General features: G+C 48.9%; 1 protein-coding gene across 2 annotated transcripts in view; it reads right to left on the bottom strand.

Moving 5' to 3' along the window:
* Positions 1–1,025: 1,025 nt before the first annotated feature.
* Positions 1,026–11,008, bottom strand: part of LOC308521812 (histone lysine acetyltransferase CREBBP-like) — a 34,641-nt gene continuing 24,658 nt past the window's right edge. The window contains exons 1-2 of one of the 2 annotated variants that reach the window (XM_081094922.1): positions 3,099–3,227; positions 1,026–1,937 (exon numbers count right to left, since the gene is read on the bottom strand). In XM_081094922.1, the coding sequence (XP_080951048.1) occupies positions 1,369–1,926 (558 nt within the window). In that variant the 5' untranslated portion in view covers positions 1,927–1,937; positions 3,099–3,227 and the 3' untranslated portion in view covers positions 1,026–1,368. Of the gene's footprint in view, positions 1,938–3,098; positions 3,228–11,008 lie in introns of those variants that run through there. The other variant, XM_081094923.1, reaches the window with a different exon arrangement.

Below are 11,008 nucleotides of genomic sequence, written 5' to 3'. Positions count from 1 at the left end.
GGTGTGCAGGTGGCGGCTGATCGATGTTTCTCTCTCATTGATGTTTCTGACTCTATCTCTCTCTCCCTTCCTCTCTGTAAAAAATCAATAAAATATATTAAAAAAAGAAAAGAAATCATTCACAGTAGCAGTAAGAATCAAAAAATATCTGGGCATTAACACTAAAACTTCTATACAAATTTAAAAATTTAAGATGATCTGAATAAGTAGAGCATCCTCCCGTGCTTTTGTACCCGATGACCTAATATAGAATGCCTCATCTTGGATGGCTTTATTAAGACCTAATTGAATTAATGATTAACCTACAGAGGCAGTGCAATTCCATTCAAATTCCAAATTGGATTTCTTTTTGAGGAACTCAGTACATCATTAAGGTAAAGTTATTTGCTTTTTCTTTGTGTGTTGCACTCAGCTTATTTAACAATAGAAGATATGGGTTGGTACTTTACTATACTGATTGAATCTTCTTGTGTTTTCATATCTATGGTAATTATAGCACTGGCATGCTTGACACTAGACTTGCTTTTCCTCATTTCTAGTTTCACATAGAAGAAAGAATCTCTTCTCTATTAACATTAGCATGGCCTAAGAGAGTGATCATCCCAATTTTTGGTCTGAAATCAGTTTTATCAGAGAAACTAAGCAACATTTTCAACATCTTTGACAAGAGTTTGGCTTAAGCCAGAATGTATAGATGGATGTGGGGTGTGTGTGTGTGTGTGTACTCACTAGCCAATTACAATCATCCAGGGGCAATAATTTGAGAACACCCCGAGTAAATAATAGAAAAAATCTCCCCACAATGTTAGAAAGTCGTCAGGATACATTTTAAGCTTGCATTATTTCAGGAATCAGTTTCTGAATATTATTTTCCTTCTCTTTTAGGAAAAAATGTTTCAAATCTTAAAAATATGGTTATAATGAACTTTCTTTCCTATTAAGAAAGCATGAGTCACCGGCAATTACCCCCCACCTTGTCCAACGAACAAAAATTTTTTAAGAAAGCAAAAAGAGAGACATTTAAATCAACTGGTTTTTAACAAAAACATAAACTTTTTATTGTTTCTTTGACCAGCAATCTACCCTTGTGTGGCTTGAAAGTAGCAGTTTCATCTAGGAATAAAAAGAGCCTAGATTCTTGAATTTCAGTACAAATGGTCCAAGAACATTGAACAAAAAAGTGATTTCTCACAATGCTACAAAACTTACACAAACTTTTCTAGGGTGTCTACTGTGGTGTCACCGACCAGGGACAGCTCACTGGGCAATGCACTCCTGTGGGGGTGTCCAGGGTGGTGCTCAACAAGGGGATGGCAGACTGCCGAGGCACGTGACAGGAGTTCATGGTGGAATTCGCTGGCGCATGAGCTACCCTTGCAGCAGGCGGTTCCCAATCCGCTGCTGACGGAGCCGGAGCCGCTGCTCGCGGATCTTCTGTTTGATGTTGAGGCACAAGGGAACAGGGCATGGGTTTTCTTGGCATTCTTTGGCATGGTAGCAGCAAAGGGCGATTAGCTGCTTGCACACTGGGCAGCCTCCAATGGCCTTGCGCTGGCAGCGCGTGGTGTGCAGCACAACACGCTTCAGCTTCTGACAGCCCCTCTGAGAGCAGTTGGCGTCGCCGCAATGGCGGGCGTGCCTCAGGGACTGGATGCTGCGCAGGATGCTCAGGCGCCGAGCCTCCCGGATGCTCCTGAACTGCATCTCCCCCTGGTTGCCGCCCTGATCGCCCTCCTCGGCCTCTTCATCCCGGCCCAGCCCCACCTTCACCATCTCGTGGGGGTGGCCCTTGGTGTTGTAGCAGTTGATGCAAAGGTCGTAGCCCTCGCACCCGGGGCAGTGCCAGCCTGTCTCCACCTGCTGCTTGCACTCAGTGCAGGTGAGGACACAGCGGTCCTGGCCCTGGTTGTGCATCTCCACCGGCATCGCTAGGGAACCTAGGAAAGAAGAGCAGAGAGGACAGACTTGTTCAAATACCTTCAAAACCACAGAAATACATGCAGACTTACCTTCTCAGGGGTCAAGAACCAGTTACGGTTTTGTTGGGCTATTGGCTGCATGGGAACCAGTGCCCCTAAGGAACAACAACTCTGCACCTTGAGGTCCCTGTGTGGCCAGAATGAACTACAAAAGAGTGGCTCCGGGCGAGAAGGCACTTGCTGTTCCCCAGGCCGCCTATGGGAGCTGCCTCCGAAAGTCAGCGGCAGCGACACCGGCCTGCGAGTGAGACACAGGAGGCAGAGGCACAAACGGAGGCAGGCGGCGCACACAGCACAGGCCCCGTCTCCCCACTGGACACTGTGGTGTCGCTACTGAGACCCGCTCCCACCGCCGGAGGAGCTGCGCTGCGAGCTGAGGGGATGCACTCGGGCTGAGACCAAAGTCCGCCATTCCACCAAACAGCCCCATTCTCAGCATCCTGCAACTTTTACCTCCACGAGGCCACGCGGACCTTCAGCTCCCTAAACTCTGTCAGGTCTGATCAAACCACCGCAGCGACACCCCCGCCCCGGGAAACAGTCCCGTAGACCATTTGGCAACTGACCGTCCCTTCCGCTCAGACCACAGGCCCTTCCGCTCAGACCACAGTCCATTCCGCTCAGACCACAGGCCCTTTGCTCAGACCAGTCACTTTCCGTCCCATCCTTGCCCACGGTCCTGACCGGCCCAGAGAATTTCCCGCAGGAAAAGCCCCTGTAGAGCCCTTTGAACCCTCTGCCTCCCCCGTCCCCGGGTGCTGGCACCATTTGGGGCCTGAGCCCATCTGCTTTCCGGATGAGGATGATCTAATAAATGTATAATTCGTTACCACTTTTGGCCTCGTGCACGTGAGGTCTGATCAAATAATCAAATAGATAGCCCTCCCCTGGGAAACTGGCCCTCAGACCATTTTGCAGCCGACATTCCCTTCCGCTCAGACCACATTCCCTTCGCTCAGACCAGTCACCGCCCCGCCGGACCCGCCCGGAGAATCCCCGCCACGGAAAAGCCCCCTCGAGTCCTTAAAAACTCTGACCCCCCGATCTCTGGGTGCGGCACCATGTAGGGGCTCAGCCCATCTACTTTCTAGATGACCTCACACATTTTTAATTCTTTACCTCTGTCAGCCTCGTGCAGTTCCTGCTTCGCTCCTCCAGCGACCCTCACAAATTCCTGAGAGAAGTAATAAGAAAGCTATCGACAACTTCCGGTTTTCTCCAGACAGAAATCCGGAAGCGGTCCGTTCCCTTTCCGCCTCCGTTCCGTTCCTGCCTCCGTTCCCTTCCGGCCTCCGTCCGCTTCGCTGCCTCCGCCCCCTTCCTGTCTCCGCCCCTTCCCCGCGCCGCTCCTCGCCCCCCGCCCGCGCAGGGATTGCCAGAAGGGGGTGTGCTCCTCCCAGATCCTTGGACAACAGATTTGGGTTGTTCTCCGGTTGGGACAACAGACAGAGACGTTTCCAGTGACGAGGAAGGAGACGGAGGCTCCTGCAGGGGCTGACTTGCCCAGGTTCACCTCCCTAATAAGTGGTGGAGCAGTTACAGAGAATTCATTTGCGTTGGACGAAAACAAAACCGGACATGGAGGATAAGTAGTGGCATATGGACTGATTTTGTGAAATAAAGTTGACTTCATGTCATTTGTTAAATGAATCCATCAGACTGATTGTCCCAATTATGCCCCGATTAATTAATTATCTGTCTAGACTTAGTGGGAAAAACGCAGGTTATAGGAGTCAGCAATCACGGCCTGTGCCCTGGTACTTCAATGTCTAGACAGCTGAGCCGAACCGGAACACAAGAACACACAAGACAGAATCAGTGTGCAATCACTCAGGGTTTACTTACCTATTCCTAGCGGGTCCTAGGCTCCAGCAGAGGCCACCGGCCATGCACACCGAAAGACGGACGATGAAGACCGAGACAGACAGGCGGCCGCACTTGGTTCAGGTCGCACGGCAGAGCAGTCAGTCGGGCTTGTCCCACGGAGCTGAGCGATGCGGAGTCCTCCTCTCATCAGGCGGGAGACATCGACTGAACGAAATCTGTTGCTTATGTAGCCAGTGGTCAACAACTTGTGTCTCATCCGTGTGGGCCTTTGCTAGGAGCCGGGTGTGTAGGCTTTAAGGGCTTTAGCCGTGGTTCTCAACCTTGGCTGCACATTAGAATCTCCTGGGATCTTCTTAAAATCCTGATTCCTGGGCCTCATCCTCCGGAAATTCTGTTTCTTTGTCATGGGGTGGGGTCACAACATTAGTAACAAAGAAACAGAATTTCCGGAGGATGAGGCCCAGGAATCAGGATTTTAAGAAGATTCCCAGGAGTTTCTAATGTGCAGCCAAGGTTGAGAACCACTGGCTCAGGGCATTCACATCCAGATAGTGGGGCGTTCACCACATTTTGGAAGTTACCCAGTATTGGGGTCTTCACACAGCAAACATTTCACACATTAATCATTTCACACCGTAATTCTTTCCACACATTACAGGGGTTTCCTTATGACCATAACGTTAATAAAAAACTGCTGTAATACAATTGACTGTAGATTTGGAAAAACTCGGGTTTGTGTTTACATGTATGCACACATTCCAGACATAATTCAGTAGGAAAGCCCTTTCTAAAGCATATTGAAACGAAAATAATCACATTTTCCAAAAGTTTAATGGTGCTTGTTAGGGTTTACGTGGAAGTAGGCAATCAACTTTAGTCCTGTTGCATTTCCAGTGCAGTTGCCAAGCAGTTGGAGCTTCTGGTTTCTAGATGTGCTTAGATTTCTAGAGGAAAATAAGTAACATGGAAGGCAGCTCCTACAAGAAAAATCCAAATTGCCACTCATTTATAATATTAGAAAATCAGAAATGATCTCACTAAAAAATAAGGCATAACAATCAGATCTCATCAATTCTATTTCCACTCTCTTTGCCAACTTGTCATTCACTTGGTATTACTGCAAAATAACACCCTTTCCTCTTGTTTTTAGCAGGAGTCGTCTAGGTCAGTGGTCGGCAAACCAGGGCTCACAAGCCACATGTGGCTCTTTGGCCCCTTGAGTGTGGCTCTTCCACAAAATACCACGTGATGGCGCACAAGGACAGTGCGATTGAAACTTCTGTGGGATACGCAGCACAGGGAAGGCGCGGGCCATTCATGCAGGAGCTGAGTGAGCCAGTCAGCCAGCAGTCTCATGTGCAGTGGTTAGTCCTAGTCGCGTCTGCAAATCGCGCGCGGGTGACAAAAGTACCTACTCGACACATAAAGTTACCTGTATTTTTCCAACCAACGGCAAATCCTACAGGTTTTTTTGTCATCAATTTAAGAATTGTAATTGTTTTGTGTTGATGGCTTTATTATTATAAAATGAAACATTTTTTAGGTGCCCTGTTTGAGATGGCTACAAAGAAGAAGCAAAGAAAAACAAGACGAAAACCGTGAATTTATAGTTGAATTTGAAGTTGAATGTACCTACCTATATAGTTTAAGTTTAAAAAATTTGGCTCTCAAAAGAAATTTCAATCGTTGTACTGTTGATATTTGGTTCTGTTGACTGATGAGTTTGCCGACCATGGACTAGGTGTTGCTGTATTAGTAAGCAAACCCCAAATTACAGAGGCTTATAGCTTGATCACAGTTGAAGCTAAGGAATGAGTATGGCAGTTTTGGCAGTCTATTGTCTGTGCTTTTATATAGGTTTATTTTTGTAATAAACAGTTTTTAAACCTCCATTGCTTAAAGCAACAGAATTTTGCTTTTTGCTCACACTCCAGGTCCATCATGGATCAATAAGGTGTGTCCTCCTCTACTGCACTCTGTCCTCAGTGAGAGACACAGGCCAGCAAGCTGTCACCATCAGGAGTGTTGCTGGTTACACGCGGAGTAAAGGACCATGCAGGAGCCATGTGCTGGTCCTTAAGGCTTTGTGAGGAAGTAAGCTATCATGGTGTTCTCCTTTCACTGGCAAGGGAAGGCTCATGGCCACACTTAACTTAAGGGGCTTGGGAACTATGATCCTACTGTGCGCTCAGGAGAAGTAAAACAGGATCTAGTTGGTGAACAGCACTATACTTGTCACAGCCCTGAAGAGATGTGAATCTGGGAATTGAAGGCCAAAAGGTGCTTTTAATTTTTCCTAATAGATCTCACAACAAAAGACAAAAACACTCAGCTTTCTCATTTGGGAAAAAGCAGTCACATTATAGCAAGATGGGCAGTCCCACAGAATCAGGAACAGCTTATCTGTCTCTACGTTTCCAATGCAAAGTGTCCTGTCCTGTCTTTATCAGGTGCTAACGTAAGATTTGCTGAACTAAAGGAAACTGGGGCAAGCAGCATGCATTACCCAGTATCCCTTAGAGCACCCAGTTCTCATCTTGCTTCTGACTTTACCAAACTCTGTCTCATGACATCCCCGGGCAGAGCGGGGAGGGCCTGGTGCTTTTCTAGTTCACTGGGTTATGGAGGTTGTTCTGCGTGGCCAGGATTTCTCAGCTGAGAGCCTTGAGCTTGACCTCACCAATGTCAGGGGCTCCAGGAGGGAGCCTCAGGATCATCCTCCCCCAATACTGCATCTTCCAGGTGAGGAAACTGAACCCCAAAGAAAGTAACCACTTCTATTTAGGACTATATGGCTCCCAAGACCCTTGGTCTTAACATTCTCCACGCTTATGTCTGAATTGACTTTGCAACCTTGGTATCCTTGGCCCAGTCATGTGTTTAAAATGTTAGCCATGCTGTGAATTGCCATGTGTTCAGGCAAACGGGAGAGAAAAAGAGAGAGAGAGAGAGAGAGAGAGAGAGAGAGAGAGAGAGAGCTATTTAAATAGTGCTGACAATTCTGCCTGCTATTCCCCTAAATGAAGGAAGGAGAATCTGCTGCTCCCAGTGGGTCTTGCTCTCCGGCCCCTCCTGTGTGTGATAATTAGTGAGGCTTTGTGTAGTTCTAACACAGTCTCTAGATACAGGCCAACTCTTCACCTGGGGCTGTACTGAACAAAGACTACGTATTCTGTCCCCAAACTCGAGGAAAAGCTGGTCCATTGAATGCAATGAAAAATGGAATCATGGTCTCCAACGTGGCAACTTCCGAAAGGATTTCTGAGGGTAATTGGGACTCTTCTCACTGTCTTAGGACCTAAGCTGGGGTGTGATGTGCCTATGCCCTAATCGTGGCCCACACGGGAGACAGGCTGACAAGAAGGGACACACTCAGAGCAGGGCCAGGTGTAAAGTCACCCTGTGGTGGGCTCTAACTGGAGAGTCTTTTGGGCAAGAGAGTGTGGAGAGAATGAAAACATCACTGAACTATAAAATCATTATAATATCCAAGAATTTAAAGACTTAATGACTCAGCAAAGATGGAAAACGTTAAAACACAGAGCTCAGTCATTAGAAATGCGTTTTGCACACCACGTTCACCCTCCGTGAAAATGGGGGAGAAATACATTTAGGGTAGGATTGCCACACTTGCCCAAGCGGGTGGGTGAGAAAAGTGGTCCTGAGCGCCCAATGAGACGAAAGCTCTCAGGTGCCCCCATTGCCTTTCTGTCACCATTTGAAGCCGCCGCCAATTCACCACTCCAGGGACTGCCGACTGTGCAAGATGCAGAAGCATTTTGCTGAGAGAGATTCCCTCATGGGGAAGAGGCCACGAAGAGACGGGCTTGGTGGAAGCATCAGGAGGAAAGGCAGCTGGAGAAATGTGTGGGCAGCAACACGAGGGAAGCAACCTGCCAGAGAGCACATCAGTCTCCTACCCGTGCATGGTGCTTTCTTCGTACCCGTCCTTAGTTACCCACTGTATTCACTTGCTGGGGCTGCCAAAACCAAGGATCAGAGACCGGGGGCTTACCCAACAGACACGTTTCCTCACGTTTCTGGAGGTTGGAAGCCCCAGATCAGGTGTTGGCAGGTTGGTTTCTTCTGAGGCTTCTCTCCTCGGCTTATAGAGGGCTTCCTCCTTTCTGTGTCTTCACGCGTCTTTCCTCTGGGCCGGCTGTGCCCACATCTCAGCTTCTTTGAAGGATGTGGGGGGAAGGATGTCGGTATTGGCTATAGAGTTAAGCATGGGATTGACCGGGGGCAGAGCCACAAACTAGTCCCTGTTTAGAGGGCAGAGACCTCTTAGCATAATTAAGTTTGACCTTATGGCCGCCCCTAGATCTTTCCTGGGTAGCTGATGGGCTGTGGGAGGTGAGCGGGTGCTGCCAAAACAAGTGAAACTCACAAGAACATTGTAACTATGGTGACCACTATCTTGTTTTTCTCCGACTATAAAATAAAGCTTGCAGTCTGGATCCTTCTCTGTGGCCTCAGCCAGGGACAGGAGATCCATTGAGCCCCAGCTGTATTCTCTTCGTCTGTCTTTTCTTGAGTCCTTTGCCGACCCTCCTCAGGCTCACCAAACCCTTGGTTGTGCTGGCCTGGCACAGGAGGACACCCTCTTTTTGGAGTAGGGCCGACCCTCAGGAGCTCCTGTTAAACTTAATCACCGCACTACAGGCCTTATCTCCAAGTCAGTCACCTGCTAAGGTACTGGGAGTTAGGACTTCAACATATAAATTTGTGGGGCAGGGGACACACACATTTTAGCGCATCACAGTCACTAGATGATTATAATACATCAAAAAGGGAGGCTGAGAGGTTTCTTTCCTTCACAGAGAAGATGAAAAGGTCATGGTGTATGGGGTGGCTTCTGCCTTTTAAGCTGTTTGATGGCCTGAAAGTACAACAAGGACTCCTGTTGCCAAACTGATGGGACAGTGAGGGGGCAAAGGCCAGGGCTGCTGGCCGTGGACCAGGCATGTGACCCTCAGCCATGCCTCAGGTTCCTTACCTGTGAACCACAGGAATTAGGTCCTGACTGGATGTAATGATTGGCACTCCAACTTGCTTCTGTGAGCTTTCTCGTGTGGCAGAAACAAGACAGCTGACACCTCCATTCTGGTTCTGAATTCCATCCCCCAGCTCAATGCACTGTGTGAGATGGGAGGACAGCAATGAAGGCAAGGCTACTTTTCTGTTGCCATTTCTGCTGTCCAGGTGAATCACATAAAAGGAAGGAGGAGGCTGGAGTTAGGGTGGTAGGGTCTCATAACCAGGCTAAGGATCTTGCAGTGCAGTCGCTGTGAGAAAGTAGCCGCAGAGCAGTGCCCTGGGAACCGTTCCTTAAGACATGCTGCAAACTGTGAGAAAGTGCCTAGCTGCACTGCTGTAATAACAATTCTAATGCCTGTCAACAAGGGCCTGGCTGAATAAGCAGTGGCATATGCACACACACACACACACACACACACAGTGGAATCCTATATAATAAGGGTAATATTCAAATTGACGTTAAGGGCAGTACAACCGGAAAAAATGACCAGTCGCTATGATGCGCACAAACTATGAGGGGGCAGACACTTAACGCAAGATCTGCTTCCTGGTAGTCATTGTGCTTCTACAGGGGGAGCACCACTCAGTCAGAAACCGGCTCATGGCTGGCCAGTGCAGCTGCAGTGGTGGGAGCCTCTCCTGCCTCTGTGGCAGCACTAAGGATGTCCGACTAATGGCTTAAGCCCACTCACCACGGGGAGCGGGCCTAAGGCGTTAGTTGGATATCCCACAGGGGCTCCCAGGCTGCCAGAGGGATGTCTGACTGCCAGCTTAGGCCTGATCCCCCAGGGAGTGCTGCAGAGCTCTGGCCTAGCTTTCCATAGACAACTCCCTGCCAAGAAGTGGGTCACTGAGGGAAGGGAAATATAGCCAAAGGCCCAGGGGACTGGCCCCTTCTCCTAGCTTCCTTTCCAGGACACAAAGGGCTCCCTTTCTTTGCTATGGTACTTTTTGACTGTGTCTATCCCTGAGATCCAGAGTGAATTTTGGATTTGAGTTTCTCCATCTATCAAATAGGAGTAATAGTGCAGCTGCCTCCTGGGAAGAAGTAGAAGTCGGTGAGTCAGCTCAGGTTAGGAGCCGGCAGAGAGCTTGGCATGAGGGGCCTGGGGGACAAGGTGAACACGCAGCAGCACGGGCCTCACCCACTAGCTTGGGGTCGGCCTGGCTGTTGAGCTCTCATCAGCAGCTGGACAGACTCAGGGTCTGCATGTTCCTGGACCAAGTTTACTCTCATCCCATGGATTCCTTTTCTTTTTTCCCAAATAGCCTCCTTGGTTTGGAGTTATACATTTACAAAGAAAGTGTGGCCTCCTCATGGCTTGCTCACAGAGGGTGCCGGGCCTGTACCTCCCTCCACTTCCAAACTAAGCGGTCTGACATCTGCGTGAAAAGTGAGGCATCTACTGTGTCCCCGTAAGCACAGACCTGCCTGGCTGTCTCTGCTTATGCCGAACTCTATCATAAAAAGCAAATTCCCAGGAGAGTTTTCACACATTCAGGGCTCTGGGTGCCTGAGGTGCTAAATTCATGAAAGGCAGGAAAAAGGGAGCAATGAGGGCAGCACAGGTAGCAAAGAAGAGCTGCAGGAATGTGGCCATCAGTTCATCCAAGGCAAACCCTTGAAGAGGGATCAGGAGGGCACAGGCTTCCAATTGCTGATTTTATAGCCACTCAGCCCCCAACTGAATTCTGAGTCACCAATCAGGCTGTTAAACCAGGGGCTCCCCATCCTGCCTCCAGCAGCCTAGTCAGTGCCAGTGCCCTGCAGGGGAGAGGGCAGCCCCATGGCACCATCTCCTGGTGTGCAGAGAAGTTTCTAACCCAAGGCAACATTTTTTGAAAAAAGATTATTATTGATTTCAGAGATGAACGGAGAGAAAGAAAGACATAGAAACACAAAGGATGAGAATCACTGACTGGCTGCCTCCTGCACGCCGCCTACTGGGGATCGAGCCCACAACCCCAGTGTGTGCCCTTGCCTGGAATCGAACCTGGGACCCTTCAGTCTGCAGGCTGATGCTCTATCCATTGAGTCAAACCAGCTAGGGCCAAAGCAACTGTAGCACTCAACTACAGCTGCCCATTGAAAAAGGGAAACCAGTGGCCCAGTGAAAACATTCTCAACCTGGCCCCTCCCTCAGTAAACTTCCTGTCAGGAC

This window comes from Myotis nattereri, assembly GCF_964212035.1.
Source record: "Myotis nattereri genome assembly, chromosome: 1".
NCBI lineage: Eukaryota > Metazoa > Chordata > Mammalia > Chiroptera > Vespertilionidae > Myotis > Myotis nattereri.
The sequence above is the reverse complement of the archived record's forward strand: the minus strand, read 5'-3'. Positions and strand labels throughout refer to the sequence as shown.